The sequence below is a fragment of the Patiria miniata genome, unplaced genomic scaffold, assembly GCF_015706575.1.
Source record: "Patiria miniata isolate m_02_andy unplaced genomic scaffold, ASM1570657v1 HiC_scaffold_18, whole genome shotgun sequence".
NCBI classification, from domain to species: domain Eukaryota; kingdom Metazoa; phylum Echinodermata; class Asteroidea; order Valvatida; family Asterinidae; genus Patiria; species Patiria miniata.
In genome coordinates, this window is record NW_024037056.1 from 9932713 (window position 1) to 9955272 (window position 22560).

General features: G+C 39.9%; 1 protein-coding gene across 1 annotated transcript in view; it reads right to left on the reverse strand.

The window, feature by feature from the left end:
- The window catches only part of LOC119724542, a 41932-nt gene that overhangs the window by 9225 nt on the left and 10147 nt on the right, over nt 1-22560 (reverse strand). Inside the window, exons 4-19 of the mRNA XM_038195642.1 lie at nt 18550-18792; nt 17639-17761; nt 16800-17045; nt 16065-16221; nt 15819-15946; nt 15192-15434; nt 10628-10891; nt 9295-9525; nt 7793-7915; nt 6959-7210; nt 6190-6367; nt 5944-6071; nt 5319-5561; nt 4596-4868; nt 3144-3374; nt 1810-1926 (exon numbers count right to left, since the gene is read on the reverse strand). Of these exons, the coding sequence (XP_038051570.1) occupies nt 1810-1926; nt 3144-3374; nt 4596-4868; nt 5319-5561; nt 5944-6071; nt 6190-6367; nt 6959-7210; nt 7793-7915; nt 9295-9525; nt 10628-10891; nt 15192-15434; nt 15819-15946; nt 16065-16221; nt 16800-17045; nt 17639-17761; nt 18550-18792 (3180 nt within the window). The remainder of the gene's footprint in view (nt 1-1809; nt 1927-3143; nt 3375-4595; nt 4869-5318; nt 5562-5943; nt 6072-6189; nt 6368-6958; nt 7211-7792; nt 7916-9294; nt 9526-10627; nt 10892-15191; nt 15435-15818; nt 15947-16064; nt 16222-16799; nt 17046-17638; nt 17762-18549; nt 18793-22560) is intronic.

Consider the following 22560-nt stretch of genomic DNA (forward strand, 5'->3'; position numbering starts at 1 on the left):
AAAATTGGCACAGTGAAAATTGAAAATAGAGTAAAAAGAGACACAAAGACGTATTTTCAAGGATTGCATTAATAGCCAGAGCTGTGTGTCTGTTTGAAAACAGAACACAGGGCTTTTTCGCATTCTACAAATGTTTATGTTTTGTTGGTCCTTTTGCAGTCACTTTTTAGAGTGCTTCACAATTAAAGTTGTTTAAAATGCTTAGAATAATTCCTAAAATATAATTTTATCACATGACGCCACATGCCCTGCAATGACATCATCTTGACAACACTTGTCAATGCACATTTTTGCATATTGGTCTTGGTTTGTGCCAAGTTTGAAGTCAATCTGGTTAAAGGAAGTGTTAAAATTTGGAAGTGGAATGAAAATGTAAAGATTCAAAAAATCATTAAAAATCAACTGATGACGTCATGGTGATGTCATTTCAGATTTTGCATACTAGTACCATTATCTAGCTATCCACCAAGTTTTATGACGATCCCTTACATGTGATGCGATCAAGCTACATGAGTCCTTTGTAGACCCTGATCAAAAACAAATTTATTACAGATTTGAAAAGAACACAATCTCAGCATTACTGCTGTAAAAACTGCATGCTGATACGATCTTTAGTTTAAAAATTTTGGAAGATGGGACACCAAGAGATGTGATGAAGTGATGTGATGAAGTGGCCCTATTTTGGCCTGTATCTCCAAATAAAAATTCCAGACAAACGACTCATTTAGCTTGATCGCATCACATATGTGTTTACAAAAATTGCATTTTTGATGACGTCATGATGACGTCACACATTTTAAAATTTTGTGCACACACCTACTACCTAACAAACCAAATACAAAAAGAATTTTGAATTTTGCATGTTGCGTTCGTGAGATGACGTCATCATGACATCACCTCAATTTTTACCTATAACACATTCCGGTCTGACTACATACCAAGTTTCGACCCAATCGGACAGTTCTGTAGATATAGGACTTCAAAATATGCATGTTTGTGATGACGTCACTTGACCCATGATGACGTCATGATGACGTCACTCTTCGGGACACAACTATCCTATTAGGACTATGCCTATGCTGACTTTGAATGACGTACGACTAAGATTATTGCCAAAAGTGGCGTTGAGAAAAACGTGTACAAAGTCTATGGGGTCTAGGCGACAAGAAGCAGCCGCCAGCCCCAAAAGAAAGGCTTTTTCGCAAATTACAGTTGCATGGGTCCTTTAACCCTAACCTCCTAGGCCCTTTTTGCTATAGAAACCGTCCTCAATCCTCCAAAATCCTCCTCTTCCTCAAACGCCATTCACTGCCTCAATCCTTCAAAATCCCTGTATTCCCCCTATATTCCCTGTACTACCCAAAACCGACACACTTGTTTCTCCTTAAACTGCCAAAGATCCAAATTACAAGGCAAAAGAAATGCTATTGAAATCTTCTTCATATTCTTAAAATGTAGATCTTCTTCACACTGACAACAGTTGGATTTATTTTGAAAAGTTTTGCTCACTTAAAGTTTGTGACATCGCAAAGTTGAAAGCAAAGAAACAGCCAGTGAAAGTTTTGGGTTAAGCAATTTTCTAAGTGTGACATATAACAAATGTTAATTGTTTTCTTGGCAACCAACATTCACATTTCTCAGGCAATGAAATTGGCATACTTTGTACAGAGCAACTGTACTTGGTCGAATCTCGTTAATTGCTATATTTTTATGTCAAGCACGGCCTAGAAGCATCTGGTTCTTAGAAAACCGTTACCTAGGTGAGGTTGTGTCATCTCAACCATACTAGCTTCACGGGTGTCGTCTCACCTTTTGATGTCATAAGCAGGCACCTCTCGAACGATTCTGCTGTTGTGCCTCTTCTTGTTGCAAGCCACATCAACCGGCCATGCAGAGCATCATTTGTAATGCTGGCTGGACAAGAACCTTGAGTGCCAAGAATACAACAACGTAACATACATGAATGCAATAAATATTAATCAACATATTAGGCCAAATAAAATAAACAAACATGGTTCTCGTCCGGGTTTTTGAAAAAAAGGAGGAAGAGGGGCTTTTTAATTTTTTATTTTTTTTAAGAATTCAAAATTTCCTGCAACCGTTGGTGTTTCCACTGTTCAAAGACACTTTTAAAATGATAGACAAGTTGGACAAGAGAACTGAACATATTTACAGTATCATTTAGAGTTGTATTGGTATTGGTATTCATTTTCTGATGAATTTGTGGACTTTTTCTGTGTTTTTTTACTGCATTTTTCAAAAATAAAAAATAATTTTAAAAAATCCAGGCGGCCTCCAAAAAGGAAGCAGGCAGGGGCGAGAAACATGTTTTTTTTTTTTACTTCGCCTTACATACTGAACAAAGCAAGTAAAGATTGCTATTTTGTTAACTCTTTCAGTTCTTTTTCTATTTCCTTTCTGTGGACTTATGTAGTTACCACAAGAATAGAGGCCATTATTCAGGTCTCACACAATTGCAGGCACACTAATTTCTACTTCAATCAATAAACGCAATTCAAAATGAAGTGTGCCCCCAGCGTTTATCCCTAAACTTAAGTCTATTTCCAGCTCGAGGGTCGACATGGGTAACTACGCAACGTGTATCCGGCTACCGTGCTTTGAAGATGGCGGACATACATGTACAGCGAGCGAGATCGATGCGAGTTAACAAACTAAAGAAATATTTGACTGATCGCGGCATCCCACGTTGTGACAAGCAGGGGGAAGTGCAAGATTTGGTGGTGAAAGCATGTTATATGGGCAAGTTATGATGTTTTAGAGCCGTGCGCGATCGCTTTGAAGGGTCATGTGATATCTACTTTTTCCCACAATGCAGCGCATTCTTCCCAATCTTCCTTGATTTCAACCCTCTAGTGCAAGTTTAATGGTATTGTGAATCCCTCCTATTGCATGTTAACAATAAAAAGGCAGACTTCCTTCAAATTGAAGACATGTAGATGAGTTTGGTAGCACATCAGAAATTGCTTTTATTGTGGTGGCTCCGGGTCGACTTTTTGTTGTTAATCAGCTTCTCATGAATAAGCACTAATAGTGTGACTCGTGCAAAGTATTACCTAAATCGCATATAAGTCCTTCATTTACAAATTATGTAGGGTAAAAAAAAAAGAACATATCTCACTCACCTATAACCTGAACTGAGAACGAGCAGTCCAGAATTAGGCCGTACTCAAACTGCTGCCGGTAGTTGACAACATTGCTCCCTATCTCGAGTTCATCGCCAGGACTGAAGCTTGAGGTGAAGTTGGTTGGTCCGTCCCATCCAGTTAAAACCGGTTCCATCCAGTCTACACTGGTGTTGGTGGAACCTGGCTCCGCGTCGACTGTGAAATTTGCTGGGCACATTAGATCCACCACTAAATATTCATAATATGAAGAGACATTGTTACCATATAATTTCTTGCACATAAAGAGCTGTATGGGATTAAAATGGTGCCCAATTGTCGTGGAGCTCCCCTTCTAAAAAAAAAAGATACTGCAGGTAAAACTTGCGCGATCCCCCTGGCACTTGTGTGTGCCTTTTACTTACAGAACAATAACTTTCACGATACTAGAGCAACACAATGACATAAATATCTTTGGCTATACCTAGGACCAGAGTAGCCCTGGAGGTCAACTTTCACGACACTAGAGAAACAAGGTGACATAAATTGTTGGCTAACCAAGACCAGAGTAGCCCTGGAAGTCATGACCTGTCGCCTGCATCTTTACCAGACACCATCAGCAATAACCATATATCAAGTTTGGTTGAGATTGATGACTGTACTTTCAGTGAACCTTACCAAAATGGAACTCTCTGCCTTTCAGCCATACAGACGTATGAACATACCACATACACACCCACACAGTCGTTTTTTGCTATGCTTCCAAGGATCGGCTTTGTGTTTTCCTTCGTTCCCTGATCTAAACCTTTCCCATAGACTAAGCGCGCAAACTGGCATTCGAGGACAATAGGCACCATCGTCCGAGGATGAAAGGCCCCTTTGTGCTCCTTTGTTGTCTGTCCTCGAGCGTAATACAATACAAGAGCACACACGCAAGTGTGTAAATACCGGCAATCATGGACGCCCCATTGTCCCTAATCCTCTTTCCTTTGTTTGTACTTTTTAGCAACAGCTCTCATTGGTTTTGTACATGATTTGAGATCGTGGACGTTTGGTCAATAGTGGACGTATTGTTTGCGCCCCAATTCTTTTGTCCTACGTCCACGATCGCTGGTGTTTACACATGCATGCTTACACGCACACGTTTATGGTGTAAATCGAGGGTTTCTTTTGTTGCTCTTCCCCTTTCTTTTGTTTGTACTCGAACTTTTTCGCAACAGCTCTCATTGGTTTTGTACACGTTTTTTAATCGAGGTCGTCCTCGTTTTGGTTCCTGTCCTCGATTCATTGATGATGTTGCACGTATGTGTCCTCGATTTACACATAATCAAATGCACGGAAGGAATACGCGATCGCAATATCCCCCTGTATATGGCTGAAAAGCCAGGGGGATAAAAAAAGGAAAAAAACATATAAACTAATAGGTCTTCAAAGATAAGTGGAAAATTAAACAAGCTAATAGTGGATACAAACCTGTTACAGTGACTTTAAAAAGACACGTGGTATGGTTGCCAGATATATCCGTAGCGTTGTAGATCACTGTAGTAACACCAACTGTGAAGACCCCACTGCCGGTTCGGTTACATTTCAAAACTTTGATTGCTTGGCAACTGAACGTGACATCCACAGGACCAGCACTGTCCGAGATGAGAGGTGGAGGCCAGCTGTAAGCCACCTGATTGGACGATGGCTTAACAGGGATGACGACGTCACCAGGGCAACCACTGAACACCGGAGGTTCATTATCTAAGGCAGTAATTCAATAATTTCAGGGGAAACAAGAGTTGACTTGTTTCTCACAACAAACAATCTGACAGTAAAAGTAATGTTTCAGTCCGATTTCAATTATTGAAATCTCATTTGTATTTCAATGCTTGTTGTGTTTAATCTGTAATTGTCACTAAGCTCAATAGCTTTCAAGATCATTCCATGGACAGCTAAAAAAATGGGTTCTTTTAGTTAAACATGGATAACTTCTAATGGCGAGGATCAATTTCAGTAATTCTTTTTTATTTCAGATGAGTGGAAGAACATGGTTTTTAAAGACAAACTTCATTGGTGAATCAAATTTGACTGCTTTGTAAGAAACAAATATTGTTTGGGGCACTATCTTTTCGATTCACCCTGCATAATGGAAAGCGCTATATAAGCACACAGTTTACGACGATGTAATACAAGTGCTAATGGGTTAAATACCTCTAAATATGTGAATTCCAAGAGGCATGGTAAAACTTTCCGAGCCGTGATTCCCCAAAAGCCTTCCCGAAGCCTCAACACGCTTAATGGTCGATGATGCCGCGTCGGTCCAGTAGATAAAGTCATAGTAGACAAAGAGATGCAATGGATCTGTGCGCTCATCAAGAACAGTCCGACCCTGGCCCAACAGATCGGAGTATTCAATGCGGTCCAAACCATAATCACACCAGTACAGCCTTCCCCCTGAAGAACAAGGAGTCATTTCAAGGTAATATCACTAATCTTCAATTGTTTTATTATTATCATTATAATCATTATAGTTTTTTTGGGGGGGGGGGGCAAAAGGAGGAAGAGATGAATTGCTTCTTCATTTGCAATTCACACAGAGCCAAACCGTTTACACATTTTTGCTAGTACCTTCCTTCGATAATCATCCAATAAAATCAACCACTCTAAAGGAGCAATGTCAAATTCGTTAAACTTAAGTGACTATAGTTCTCACAATGCCTTACTTATAACTGGGGAAAGGGTTATACACAGTGTCTATTAAATCATGCAACGAGGGATTTGTTTCTGTTATTGGGGCAATTAACAAAAACACAAGGAAAACGCAGACAAAGATTACCTTCCAGATCAAGGGCTATACCATACGGATACAGTAGCGAAGTATCGATGAGTACGCGACGACCTGAGCCGTCGGTGCCAGATCGTTCAATCATCGGTACGGTACCCCAGCCAGTCCAGTACAAATGACTGCAAAACAAACAAGATATGAAGCAGGAGTCATGGAATGTCACCTCCCGGTTGTTGGCAGCAATAGCAAATCTGAAATGGTCCGATGGTATTGTGAACCTCATGTACATGTATGTACCTGTTAGCAGGGTCGACTACAATACCAATTGGTTGTACAGCTCCGAGGGAAGCACTTGCCAAGTTGAGAACCACTGATCGTTCCACACCATCCAAAGTAGCTCTCTCGATTAGATCACTGCCAAAATCCGTCCAATACATCACACGATTCTCAATGTCAAGTGTCAAACCCTCTGGAGCTAAAAAGAAAGGGCAAGAAAACTCTCTAATTTGATAGGAAACAAGACTAGGCATGCTAGGCGAGTACACAAAATTTGATTTGATTGATCTACACAATTGGCAGGACAGGGTTACTCCTATACGATGGCACTGCCCAGGTCACAAGTTATAGTCAGTCAGCCAGCCAGCCAGCTATGAACATCTTCATCCCTTAAAAATGTGTTAAAGAGCCATTTTCCCTTGAAATTACAGTTAACTAAATTTTCACAGATTTTTCAACATATTAAGCCAGATTAGGAGTCCATGAAAACACCCTTAAGAAAGTCCTTAAATGTTTACCCATGGAGTTAGACCCAGTGAACCGTTATGTATAACCAATGATTATCCTCAGTGGCCAGGGTCATTAAAAAAAAGTGAAAACACCCTTACACGATTAGTCCTATTAAATCCCCAAGTAAATGTCAATGAAACATCTCTTAAAGATTCTTTTCACGGAGAAGTGGACTTTTAATGAAAATTTAAGGGATCATGATGTTCATTATAGGCACAATGAGGGCAATACGCTGTCCTCTGGGACCATCACAAACACACAAAATGCCATGGTGGCTTACTCTGTAGATCCCTAAAGAGAACTTCCACTCCACTCCCGTCCAAAAAGGCACGATTTATAGTCGATAACCCGCTACCATAATCAGTCCAGTACACCATGCGCTCAACTGGGTCATAGTCAATGGCGGCGGGTAGATTTATGTTGTCATGGCTACCATCTAACCCCGGGATGAGGGTGAAATTGAAGGTGTCCGTGGGTGCGACATAAATCCCTGGAGAAATCAGATCGGTCACAAAGACCAAGTCATGGGGATCTAAAGGAAATCAAAGAAAACAAAGAAAATATTATTATCCCAGCTCGTACAGCCAATAAAAAATGATCCTAAGACCATCTAAGATCAATGCAGCCATTTTTTATATACACCACCGACTAAATCAAACACACAACCTCAGTCTGCCCACCCATACCCATTTTATTCGTGGACGGGAAGATTCTTCCCATAAGCAATGCATTACAGAGGGTCTTGCCCAAGGGTACACGCATTAGGTGAAGGCACTACTTTAGAACTTTTGCGTATACGTGTATGTACACGTACGCAACATTGTGAACACACATGACAGCGTCGTGCAATATGTACGTTGCATGCTCATTGTCGTGTACTGAAGGATCTGTGGTTTGCATACAATATTACATCGCCCTGGCTATTTTGTAAATGATGCAGGGAGTCAAAATGGGATATTCTTGCCTTTCATTCAACACCGCCATTGTTATTATAAAAATGCAGCGAGCTGAATTAACTCTTCACATTTACAGACAGGGAAAGGGGGGGGGCGTTCCCTCAAAACACCTCTCTGAAACACCTCCCACCCCAAACGTACGGTCCTATTATACTTACGGCTCTGCGATTCACAGAATTGTCCAATGAATTGAGGAGCACAAATGCAAGTAAACCCGGTTGAAGAAGCAACACAACTACCTCCATTCCAACAGGGGTCACTTGCGCACAAGTTACGTGTATCTGTGGAATTATATTATATGAATATTCATATATCTTCATGAAAATTCAGTCAAAACCACGTACCACATCATAACTATATTCTTCCAATGAAATGTGAATACCCCTTCAGTGGTTCGGCCCTTATTGAAGAAATAATGTATTTTCGAAAAAAAGATGTTTTTGCAAAAATCCACTGGGGGTTCAGAGGAGCTAAAACTCATTATCGTCATGAGGGCGCTCTATAACTGGGGAATGTGCGTACAAGCTGCCCAAGCATCGACCTCAGAGAATTTTATCTCCATGTTTATAAATTTAATGTGAGTTATCGATCTTTCTCTTGCCGTAAAAGTGGTTGGGAAAAATAGCGAAATGTCGGTTATATTAAGGGGGGGGGAACATTAAATAGGCAAAACATCCGTCCGCCGAGCTCATAAATGAAAGTTATACTACATGTAATAGTGTGACATGTGCATGGTTTTTGTTTTTAAATCGTTATAATCCTTCATTTTCAATTTTAGCTCAATAGCTTCTAATGGCAATTCCATTGACAGCTATAAAAATGGGTTCTTTTAGTTAAACATGGATAACTTCTAATGGCGAGGATCAATATCAGTTATTCTTTTTTTTTCCAGATGAGTAGAACATGGTTTTTAAAGACAAACTTCATTGGTGTATCAAATTTGACTGCTTTTTAAGTTACCACAAGAATAGAGGCCATTATTCAGGTCTCACACAATTGCAGGCACACTAATTTCTACTTCAATCAATAAACGCAATTCAAAATGAAGTGTGCCCCCAGCGTTTATCCCTAAACTTAAGTCTATTTCCAGCTCGAGGGTCGACATGGGTAACTACGCAACGTGTATCCGGCTACCGTGCTTTGAAGATGGCGGACATACAGTGAGTGAGATCGATGCGAGTTAACAAACTAAAGAAATATTTGACTGATCGGGGCATCCCACGTTGTGACAAGCAGGGGGAAGTGCAAGATTTGGTGGTGAATGCATGTTATATGGGCAAGTTATGATGTTTTAGAGCCGTGCGAAATTGCTTTGAAGGGTCGTGTGATGTCTACTTTTTTTCCCACAATGCAGCGCATTTTTCCCGATCTTCCTTGATTTGAACCCTCTAGTGCAAGTTTAATGGTATTGTGAATCCCTCCTATTGCATATTTACAATAAAAAGGCAGACTTCCTTTAAATTGAAGATATGTAGATGAGTTTGGTAGCACGTCAGAAATTGCTTTTATTGTGGTGGCTCCGCGTCAACTTTTTGTTGTATCAGCTTCTCATGAATAAGCACTAATAGTGTGACTCGTGCAAAGTATTACTTAAATCGCATATAAGTCCTTCATTTACAACTTATATACGGTAAAAAAAAAAAGAACATATCTCACTCACCTATAACCTGAACTGAGAACGAGCAGTCCAGAACCAGGCCGTACTCAAACCACTGCTGGTAATTGACAACATTGCTACCTATCTGGAGTTCATCGCCAGGACTGAAGCTTGAGGTGAAGTTGGTTGGTCCGTCCCATCCAGTTAAAACCGGTTCCATCCAGTCTACACTGGTGTTGGTGGAACCTGGCTGCGCATCGACTGTGAAATTTGCTGGGCACATTAGATCCACCACTAAATATTCATAATATGAAGAGACATTGATACCATATAATTTCTTGCACATACAGAGCTGTATGGGATTAAAATGGTGCCCAATTGTCGTGGAGCTGATCCCCTTCCAAAAAAAATACTGCAAGTAAAACTTGCGCGATCCCCCTGGCACTTGTGTGTGCCTTTTACTTACAAAACAATAACTTCCACTACACTAGAGAAACAAAATGACACAAATCTTTGGCTACCTAGGACCAGAGTAGCCCTGGAGGTCAACTTTCACAACACTAGAGAAACAAGGTGACTAACCAAGACCAGAGTAGCCCTGGAAGTCATGACCTGTCACCCGAGTCTAATCACTTTATCAGATACCATGAGCAATAACCACATATCAAGTTTGGTTGAGATTGATGACTGTACTTTCAGTGAACCTTACCAAAATGAACTCTCTGCCTTTCAGCCATACATACGTATGCACACACATACACACACACACGCTTACATAGGCATAGAAGTGGGGTACTTCCTTTGTTCTTGTGTACTAATATTTTGCAACGTTGCACACTTATGTCAAAATGCTCTTATTTTAACCATAGTTAATTTGGGCTGAAATTCAGACTTAACATCCCTTTTCTAAAACTCTTCCATTTGCGACAGATCAATCCACCTTGGAAATTCCTAGTTTTTTGAGTAAAATCCATATATCTATTTCGTGAAAAACTTGTGGGGTACCAAAACGGTACCCCGCAAGTCGGTGGGCATTCCTTGTGGGGTACCTCCCATTGTTCCGGTACCCCACAAGGCAGTGTTTATGGTGTAAATCGAGGATTTTCTTTTGTTCCTCGTCCCTTTTCCTTTGTTTGTACTTTTTTGCAACAGCTGTCATTGGTTTTGTACACGTTTTCTTATCAGGGTCGTCCTCGATTTGGTTCCTGATGTCCTCGATTCATCGATGATGTTGCACGTATGTGTCCTCGATTTACACCATAAACAAACGCACGAAATATCACAATATCCCCCTTTATGGCTGAAAAGCCAGGGGGATAAAAAAAGGAAAAAAACATAAACTAATAGGTCTTCAAAGATAAGTGGAAAATTAAACAAGCTAATAGTGGATACAAACCTGTTACGGTGACTTTAAAAACACACGTGGTATGGTTGCCAGATATATCCGTAGCGTTGTAGATCACTGTAGTAACACCAACTGTGAAGACCCCACTGCCGGTTTGGTTACATTTCAAAACTTTGGTTGCTTGGCAACTGAACCTGACACCAGCATTGTCCGAGATGAGAGGAGAAGGCCAGCTGTAAGCCACCTGATTGGACGATGACTTAACTGGGATGACGACGTCACCAGGGCAACCACTGAACACCGGAGGTTCATTATCTAAGACAGTAATTCAATAATTTCAGGGGAAACAAGAGTTGACTTGTTTCTCACAACAAACAATCTGACAGTAAAAGTAATGTTTCAGTCCGATTTCAATTATTGAAATCTCATTTGTATTTCAATGCTTGTTGTGTTTAATCTGTAATTGTCACTAAGCTCAATAGCTTTCAATATCATTCCATGGACAGCTAAAAAAATGGGTTCTTTTAGTTATGGTTTTTAAAGACATACATGTACTTCATTGGTGTATCAAACTTGATTACTTTTTAAGAAACAAAATATTTAATCCGGGTCACTTTCTTTCCGACTCATCCTGCAGAATGGAAAGCGCTATGTAAATACACAGTTTACGACAAGTGCTAATGGGTTAATTACCTTTAAATATGTGAATTCCAAAAGGAAACATAAAACTTTCCGAGCCATGATTCCCCAAAAGCCTTCCGGAAGCCTCAACACGCTTAATGGTGGATGGATACCCGTCGGTCCAGTAGATAAAGTCATAGTAGACAAAGAGACCCAATGGACTTGGCCAGACAACAAGAACAGTTCGACCCTGGCCCAACAGATCGGAGTATTCAATAATGCTGTCAAAACCAGAATTACACCAGTACAGCCTTCCCCCTGAAAAACAAGGAGTCATTTCAAGGTAATATCACTAATCTTCTTTTTGTTTTATTATTATTATTATTATAATCATTATAGTTTTTTTTTGAGGGGGGGCCAAAGAGGGGAAGAGATGAATTTGCCTCTACATGTGCAATCCACACAGAGCCAAACCGTTTACACATTTTTGCTAGTACCTTCCTTCGATAATCATCCAATAAAATCAACCACTCTGATGAAGGAACCCATGCAATGTCACATTCGTTCAACTTAAGACTACAGTTCTCACAATGCCTTATTTATGACTGGGGAAAGGGTTAGGCACAGAGTCTATTAAATCCAACCAGGGATTTGTTTCGATGATTAGAGCAATGAACAAAAACACAAGGAAAACACAGACAAAGATTACCTTCCAGATCAAGGGCTATACTATACGGAGACCGTAGCGAAGTATCGATGAGTACGCGACGACCTGAGCCGTCGGTGCCACACCGTTCAATCATAGGTATGGTACCCCTGTCAGTCCAGTACAAATGACTGCAAAACAAACAAAATATAAAGCAGGAGTCATGGAATGTCGCCTCCCACCTACAAATGTTGGCAGCAATAGCAAAATCTGAAATGTTCCAATGGTATTGTGAACCTCATGTACATGTATGTACCTGTTAGCAGGGTCGACTACAATACCACTTGGTTGTACAGCTCCGAGGGAAGCGTTTCTCAAGTTGAGAACCACTGATCGTTCCCGACCATCCAAAGTAGCTCTCTCGATTAGATCACTGCCTCCATCCGTCCAATACATTACACGATTCTCAATGTCAAGTGTCAAACCCTCTGGATCTAAAAAGAAAGGGCAAGAAAACTCTCAATTTGATAGGAAACAAGACTAGGCGAGTACACAAAATTTGATTTGATTGATCTACACAATTGGCAGGACAGGGTTACTCCTATACGATGGCACTGCCCAGGTCACAAGTTATAGTCAGTCAGCCAGCCAGCCAGCTATGAACATCTTCATCCCTTAAAAATGTGTTAAAGAGCCATTTTCCCTTGAAATTACAGTTAACTAAATTTTCACAGATTTTTCAACATATTAAGCCAGATTAGGAGTCCATGAAAACACCCTTAAGAAAGTCCTTAAATGTTTACCCATGGAGTTAGACCCAGTGAACCGTTATGTATAACCAATGATTATCCTCAGTGGCCAGGGTCATTAAAAAAAAGTGAAAACACCCTTACACGATTAGTCCTATTAAATCCCCAAGTAAATGTCAATGAAACATCTCTTAAAGATTCTTTTCACGGAGAAGTGGACTTTTAATGAAAATTTAAGGGATCATGATGTTCATTATAGGCACAATGAGGGCAATACGCTGTCCTCTGGGACCATCACAAACACACAAATGCCATGGTGGCTTACTCTGTAGATCCCTAAAGAGAACTTCCACTCCACTCCCGTCCAAAAAGGCACGATTTATAGTCGATAACCCGCTACCATAATCAGTCCAGTACACCATGCGCTCAACTGGGTCATAGTCAATGGCGGCGGGTAGACTGATGTTGTCATGGCTACCATCTAACCCCGGGATGAGGGTGAAATTGAAGGTGTCCGTGGGTGCGACATAAATCCCTGGAGAAATCAGATCGGTCACAAAGACCAAGTCATGGGGATCTAAAGGAAATCAAAGAAAACAAAGAAAATATTATTATCCCAGCTCGTACAGCCAATAAAAAATGATCCTAAGACCATCTAAGATCAATGCAGCCATTTTTTATATACACCACCGACTAAATCAAACACACAACCTCAGTCTGCCCACCCATACCCATTTTATTCGTGGACGGGAAGATTCTTCCCATAAGCAATGCATTACAGAGGGTCTTGCCCAAGGGTACACGCATTAGGTGAAGGCACTACTTTAGAACTTTTGCGTATACGTGTATGTACACGTACGCAACATTGTGAACACACATGACAGCGTCGTGCAATATGTACGTTGCATGCTAATTGTCGTGTACTGAAGGATCTGTGGTTTGCATACAATATTACATCGCCCTGGCTATTTTGTAAATGATGCAGGGAGTCAAAATGGGATATTCTTGCCTTTCATTCAACACCGCCATTGTTATTATAAAAATGCAGCGAGCTGAATTAACTCATCACATTTACAGACAGGGAAAGGAGGGGGGGGGGGGGCGTTCCCTCAAAACACCACTCTGAAACACCTCCCACCCCAAACGTACGGTCCTATTATACTTACGGCTCTGCGATTCACAGAATTGTCCAATGAATTGAGGAGCACAAATGCAAGTAAACCCGGTTGAAGAAGCAACACAACTACCTCCATTCCAACAGGGGTCACTTGCGCACAAGTTACGTGTATCTGTGGAATTATATTATATGAATATTCATATATCTTCATGAAAATTCAGTCAAAAACATGTACCGCATCATAACCATATCCTTCCAATGAAATGTGAATACCCCTTCAGTGGTTCGGCCCTCATTGGAGAAATAATGTATTTTCGAAGAAAAAAAATGTTTTTCGCAAAAATCCACTGGGGGTTCAGAGGAGCTAAAACTCATTATCGTCATGAGGGCGCTCTTTAACTGGGGAATGTGCGTACAAGCTGCCCATGGATCGACCTCAGAGAATTTTATCTCCATGTTATATATTTAATGTGAGTTATTGATCTTTCTCTTGCCGTAAAAAGTGGTTGGGAAAAATAGCGTAATGTTGGTTATATTACAGGGTGAAAAACAGTAAATAGGCAAAACATCCGTCCGCCGAGCTCATAAATGAAAGCTATACTAATAGTGTGACTTGGGCATGGTTTTTGTTTTCAAATCATTATAATTCTTCATTATCAATTTTAGCTCAATAGCTTCCTATGGCAATTCCATGGACAGCTAATGTATATAAATGGGTTCTTTTAGTTAAAGGGAATATACAACATTTGCAAACATCGAAAAATAAAACTACCAAGTTTTTGCGAAATACCTTAATAGGATGTTGGTAAATGACAGTCTAAAGCATCCTGTAAAATTATGGCACCTGGTATACTGTCATTTTCAAGAAAAGTGGTATTTTTGTATCAATTTCCAACGCTGATCGGCCGATCAGCGTTGGAAACAACTGGCTTTTTTTCAAATACTGGCCCCAATTGACCATTGCACTTGTTTGCAATCGATTACAAACCTATGAACGGGTACGAGCCAGCTAGACTGGTTCCCTGACCTTACAATTCCCCAATGTATGTAAACTGCTCTGTTTCTTCTTATATGAAGTCAGGGAACCAGACTACAGGAAAATGATCGTTTTTCTTGGTTTTTATAGCATTTTCGAACCCAAAACCTCCAAAAAGTCAGTGTAACTATATTTGCTTTATATTTCCAACCCCCCAATTCCATCCATTTCTGAAAATTACAGCAAAAGCAAATGATGTATATTCCCTTTAAACATGGATAACTTCTAATGGCGAGGATCAATTTCAGTTATTCTTTTTTTTTTCAGATGAGTGGAAGAAAATGCTTTTTAAAGACATACTTTCTTGGTGTATCAAATTTGACTGCTTTGTATGAAACAAATATTGTTTTGGGGCACTATCTTTTCGACTCACCCTGCATAATGGAAAGCGCTATATAAGCACACAGTTTACGACGATGTAATACAAGTGCTAATGGGTTAAATACCTCTAAATATGTGAATTCCAAGAGGCATGGTAAAACTTTCTGAGCCGTGATTCCCCAAAAGCCTTCCCGAAGCCTCAACACGCTTAATGGTCGATGATGCCGCGTCGGTCCAGTAGATAAAGTCATAGTAGACAAAGAGATGCAATGGACTTGTGCGCTCATCAAGAACAGTCCGACCCTGGCCCAACAGATCGGAGTATTCAATGCGGTCCAAACCAGAATCACACCAATACAGCCTTCCCCCTGAAGAACAAGGAGTCATTTCAAGGTAATATCACTAATCTTCAATTGTTTTATTATTATTATCATTATAATCATTATAGTTTTTTTGGGGGGGGGGGCAAAAAGAGGAAGAGATGAATTGCTTCTTCATTTGCAATTCACACAGAGCCAAACCGTTTACACATTTTTGCTAGTACCTTCCTTCGATAATCATCCAATAAAATCAACCACTCTAAAGGAGCAATGTCAAATTCGTTAAACTTAAGTGACTATAGTTCTCACAATGCCTTACTTATAACTGGGGAAAGGGTTATACACAGTGTCTATTAAATCATGCAACGAGGGATTTGTTTCTGTTATTGGGGCAATTAACAAAAACACAAGGAAAACACAGACAAAGATTACCTTCCAGATCAAGGGCTATACCATACGGATACAGTAGCGAAGTATCGATGAGTACGCGACGACCTGAGCCGTCGGTGCCAGATCGTTCAATCATCGGTACGGTACCCCTGTCAGTCCAGTACAAATGACTGCAAAACAAACAAGATATGAAGCAGGAGTCATGGAATGTCGCCTCCCGGTTGTTGGCAGCAATAGCAAATCTGAAATGGCCCAATGGTATTGTGAACCTCATGTACATGTATGTACCTGTTAGCAGGGTCGACTACAATACCACTTGGTTGTACAGCTCCGAGAACCACTGATCGTTCCCGACCATCCAAAGTAGCTCTCTCGATTAGATCACTGCCTCCATCCGTCCAATACATTACACGATTCTCAATGTCAAGTGTCAAACCCCATGGATCTAAAAAGAAAGGGCAAGAATCTAATTTGATAGGAAACAAGACTAGGCATGCTAGGCGAGTTCAAAATTCAATTTGATTGATCTACACAATTGGCAGGACAGGGTTACTCCTACACGATAGCACTGCCCAGGTCACAAGTTATACAGTCAGCCAGCCAGCCAGCTATGAACATCTTCATCCCTTAAAAATTCATTAAAGAGTCTTTTTCCCTTGAAATTACAGTTAACTAAATTTTCACAGATTTTTCAACACATTAAGCCAGATAAGGAGTCCGTGAAAACACCCTTAAGAAAGTCCTTTGTTTACCCACGGAGATAGACCCAGTGTACCGTTATGTATAACCAATGATAATCCTCAGTGGCCAGGGTCATTAAAAAAACGTGAAAACACCCTTACAGGATTAGTCCTATATAAGCCCCATGTAAATGTCCGTGAAACATCTCTTAAAGATTCTTTTCACGGAGGAGTGGACTTTTAATGAAAATTTAAGGGATCATGATGATCATTATAGGCACAATGAGGGCAATACGCTGTCCTCTGGGACCATCACAAACACACAAATGCCATGGTGGCTTACTCTGTAGATCCCTAAAGAGAACTTCCACTCCACTCCCGTCCAAAAAGGCCCGATTTAGAGTCGACAATTCCCAATCAGTCCAATACACCATGCGCTCTTTTGGGTCATAGTCAATGGCGGCCGGTTGACTTATGTTGTCATGGCTACCAACTAAACCCGGGATGAGGGTGAAGTTAAAGGTGTCCGTGGGTGCGACATAAATCCCTGGAGGAATCAGATCGGTCACAAAGACCAAGTCATGGGGATCTAAAGGAAATCAAAGAAAACAAAGAACATATTATTATCCCAGCTCGTACAGCCAAAAAAAATTATCCAAAGACCATTTAAGATCGATGCAGCCATTTTTTTTTTATATACACCACCGACTAAATCAAACACATAACCTCATATACCCAACAACATATACCCATTTTATTCGTGGAAGATTCTTCCCGTAATTAGCAATGCGTTATCGAGTGTCTTGCCCAAGGGTACTCGCATTAGGTGAAGGCACGACTTTAGAATTTTTGTGTATACGTGTATGTACACGTACGCAACATTGTGAACACACACGACAGCGTCGTGCAATATGTACGTTGCATGCTAATTGTCGTGTTATCTGTGGTTTGCATACAATATTACATGTACATCGCCCTGGCTATTTTGTAAATGATGCAGGGAGTCAAAATGGGATATTCTTGCCTTTCATTCAACACCGCCATTGTTATTATAAAAATGCAGCGAGCTGAATTAACTCATCACATTTACAGACAGGGAAAGGAGGGGGGGGGGGGGGCGTTCCCTCAAAACACCACTCTGAAACACCTCCCACCCCAAACGTACGGTCCTATTATACTTACGGCTCTGCGATTCACAGAATTGTCCAATGAATTGAGGAGCACAAATGCAAGTAAACCCGGTTGAAGAAGCAACACAACTACCTCCATTCCAACAGGGGTCACTTGCGCACAAGTTACGTGTATCTGTGGAATTGTATTATATGAATATTCATATATCTTCATGAAAATTCAGTCAAAAACATGTACCGCATCACAAGCATATCCTTCCAATGAAATGTGAATACCCCTTCAGTGGTTCGGCCCTCATTGGAGAAATAATGTATTTTCGAAGAAAAAAAATGTTTTTCGCAAAAATCCACTGGGGGTTCAGAGGAGCTAAAACTCATTGTCGTTATGAGGGCGCTCTTTAACTGGGGAATGTGCGTACAAGCTGCCCATGGATCGACCTCAGAGAATTTTATCTCCATGTTATATATTTAATGTGAGTTATTGATCTTTCTCTTGCCGTAAAAAGTGGTTCGGAAAAATAGCGAAATGTCGGTTATATTAAGGGGGGGGGGGGGGGAACATTAAATAGGCAAAACATCCGTCCGCCGAGCTCATAAATGAAAGTTATACTAATAGTGTGACTTGTGCATGGTATTGTTTTTAAATCGTTATAATCTTTCATTTTCAATTTTAGCTCAATAGCTTCTAATGGCAATTCCATTGACAGCTATAAAAATGGGTTCTTGTTAAACATGGATAACTTAATAATGGCGAGGATCAATATCAGTAATTCTTTTTTTTTCCCCAGATGAGTGGAAGAACATGGTTTTTAAAGACATACTTCATTGGTGTATCAAATTTGACTGCTTTTTAAGAAACAACATATTTAATCCAGGTCAACTTTCTTTTTGACTCACCCTGCACAATGCTATATAAGCACACAGTTTACGACAATGTTATACAAGTGCTAATGGGTTATTTACCTTTAAATATGTGAATTCCCAAAGGAGTACTAAAACTTTCCGAGCCGTGATTCCCCAAAAGCCTTCCCGAAGCCTCAACACGCTGAATGGTGGATGATGCCACGTCGGTCCAGTAGATAAAGTCATAGTAGACAAAGAGATCCAATCCACTTGTGCGCTCATCAAGAACAGTCAGACCCTGGCCCAATAGATCGGAGTATTCAATGCGGTCAAAACCAGCATCACACCAGTACAGCCTTCCCCCTGAAAAACAAGGAGTCATTTCAAAGTAATATCATTAATCTTCTTTTGGTTTTATTGGCTTTTCGCAACTTTTGCGAAAAAGCCTTTCTTTTTGTTCTGATTTTTTTTTTCTTCCTCTTCTTCCTCTTCTTCTTCTTGAACCACTTCTTTTTTGCACAAAATCCCATAGACTTTGCACACTTTTTTTCTGTACGCCACTTTTAGCCTTAAAACAAATCCGATTTCCTTCAAACCTGGCACATACATGTACTTAGAACATCACGTGCAGATGTATGCCGAACATTACGTCATGCTGACGTCATCACGCGATTTATTATAGAATTTTGAATATTTCATTTTTCCCATAGACTTTGTACACAGAAATTTTTTAAAAATTGTCGATTTTCAAAGGGCATTTTCAACTCTTTGCCAGTAATTCATTCACATCACTCTTTGTCCAAGCAAAGACCCTAATTCAAACAACATTGTGTAATGATGACGTCATGATGACGTCATCCGGTGTTTATTTATAGGCAATTAAATTGTGACACTTTTTAATATTTAAAAATGCATAAGAAATCAACCGTACGCGTCCGCAGCATTCTGTTGCCAGCAAGTACGTGGTAGAGTAGGTTGAGGTCTTTATTTCATTCAGTTTGCGTGCAATCACGTGACCCTTGCTTCCGGTAGAAAAAGGCCAAAACCGGAAGTGGCTTCTTATTTAAAAGTGGTACCGGTAATAGATATGAACTTGCTTTCAACGATGATAGTCTCTTGGCTGAAAGTATTCTTCAAATCATCTACCGATGACGTCATGCAATCTTCGAGCACCCTCTAGCGACAGGTATATGAAAATTTTCAAAAATGTATTTTGAATAGATGTCTGTGGCGAAGTTTGTCGGAATTGCATAAATATTGGTGTATATGATGACTTTGACCCACTTAAGACGTAGGCGAAGTTTTAGGCGTATGACGTCACAGACTGGAAGTTCCGTTGAAAAGACCTTTCCTTTTTCAAAAATTGCCACCAAATCAATCCGTACAGATATAATCTTGAATTGGCCATTAAATGATAGCGTAAACATTTGCCTCAACAGTGCCAAGTTCCCAGCTTGTCAAATTGTTCACACAGTTGACGAGGCGTCGGCAAAAAATACCCTTGCACAAGTTGCGGCAGAGAGAGTAAAAAATGCCTACTCAATAAAGCAAGCATAAACCACAAGACGTGTACATGTATGTACATTGATCAGATTCGGCATCGCCTGCTTCCCATACACCACACACGCACATGGTCGTTGAGGGCGCGGACCGACTAAGCGCCACATTGTCATACTGTTGATGTCTCTGGCGAAGTTTACGGCAATCACTTCAAAATATTGTGCGGCGAAGAAATTCTCCTACATAAAAGAAAGCGAAAAAGCCCTGTGTTCTGTTTCAACAGACATACAGTTCTAGTTATTATTATCATAATAATCATTATAGTTTTTTTTGGGGGGGGGGGTTTGGGGGGGGAGGAAGAGATGAATTGCTTCTACATGTACAATCCACACAGAGCCAAACCGTTTACACATTTTTGCTAGTATCTTCCTTCGATAATCATCCAATATAATCAATCACTCTGCAGAAACCCATGCAATGTCACATTAATTGTGACTATAGTTCAAACAATGCCTTATTTATACTTTTAACTGGGGAAATCATTATGCACATAGTCTATTAAATCTAACGAGGTATTTGTTTCTGTGATTAGAGCAATTAACAAAAACACAAGGAAAACGCAAAGATTATGTAACCCAGAAAAATGGAACAAAGGAATTGGACCTAGGATCTCTAGAAAATCGCGAGGAAAATTAAGTTGGCAAAGAGACAGAGATTCAAGAGCTATCACTGGAACGCATTTATTTCTCCTGAACGACAATTAAAAAAAAAAAAACTAAACCAAAAATAAAATTATGAGACTAAAAGAACAACCGATTTTGTACCTGACACTTGACCAACCTTGATTTTCTTCTAACCAAACAAATGTAAATGACCTTTGACTTTCCCTAAAGATAAAAAACTTGCTATGAACCAAAAAACTCAGTATAATGATCACAACTGAAACTAAATAAATGAAGCAAAAATAGACTAAACAAATCTAAAATGACACGAACCAATAGACAAAAAAAACAACTCAATCACTTCAAGCCATAAACCAACCAAAAACCATAAACCAGATAAAAAATAAAGAAACCAACAACTAAAACCTAGAATGAAGATTTAAAATTAAAACCAACAATAAAAACCTAAGATTTAAAACCAACTAAAATTAAAACCAATACAGCATCAAAAGAAGGTCATAAATCGAAAACAACAGCTTAAACAACCTGTAGAAATAATAAAAAAAAAACGCAAAGTAAGTATAGAACTAAATGAGTACATTATAAATCCTAATAATAACTAGGCCAACCTAAAACAGGTGCTCTATTCTGGCAATACCACACACTCATCCTTATCAATGCGATTAAGAACTTCTGGCCACTGCATAAACAATCAACAGTGCTGAGTTGCCACAAGCATAGTTATGTGTGCTCCAGGTAACAACACTAACTTTCTTGTGCATACTAATGAGTCTTGCCTTGTCCATGTGCTTATCTCCAAGGTCATCTACTAGGCTCTGTGGCCAAATCCAGCCACCCAGGCTGTCAGCTAGAGAGTTTACAAGTCACTTAGCACTTTTTGCATACGTACACTGGGGAACCACTATGCCTTAATTATTACCACAAAACATACAAAGCATTTCATCAACCAACTGCTCAGTGGACTAGGCAAAGTCTAAAGCCCTATTATCTTAACTGGTGGTCAACCTGATAAAAATAAGACACTGTGGCTGGGCAATGTCCCTTCAGAAAAGTAAAGAAATGCATCATACATGTGCACAAGTAGGGACTCATTATACAGAATAAATGACAAGTGAAGGATTTACTTCCAACTATCTAAATTCTAACACTATTGGTTAAATAAAAAATCCAGCTATGTAAAAGATGAAATACACCTGTGCAAAACTTAAAAGATCACTTGTTTTTCTTCTCAAGTTCTCATACAACGAAAAAGTAAAGTTGTAAACCATGGGACTAACCATCGAATACGACATACATGTAGTATAATGCACAAAAATACATCACGCAAAAGTAACTCTCTTGTGAATCAATCTTAAACTCCAAGTGTACTTGAACTTCACACTCCGTATAACAAGAAAATTTCAATCTCAGGCCACAAGAACAAAAGTACCAATCGGATCACTAAATATTTATCTATTAAATGTACTTTCACTTCTTAGTTAACAAAACAACACAAACTTGAGCTTACCGAATCCAGCAGCAGACCAAATTTTCAGGGTAGAAAAGCCATAGATTTTCAAGGGAATCTGCAGAGCAAAACTAAATGATGCTGCCCTGCCTTCTACCAGTCTGCAAAATCAGGCATGGACCACATGGTCTCACAGATAAGGGGGTCTCTGTTCTGGACAGGATGTTTACTCTATCCAGGGGGCGTACACTACTATCCTCCTACAGCACTGCTATTATTTTACTGTGTCATAAACTTCTACTTAATTAACTTAAGAGGGCTACAACACAAACTAAGCGTATGCAAGTCAGGGGGAGGGACTCCTATATTGAAAACCAAAAGCTAATGCAAGTTCACTATGTGGCCCTGCCACACACTCGCCAACTAAAATACATTGCTATCCTTAGCAATGGCGCAAGGAGAGTGTCAAGAGTTATTACTAGAATCCTCGAAAATTGTGAC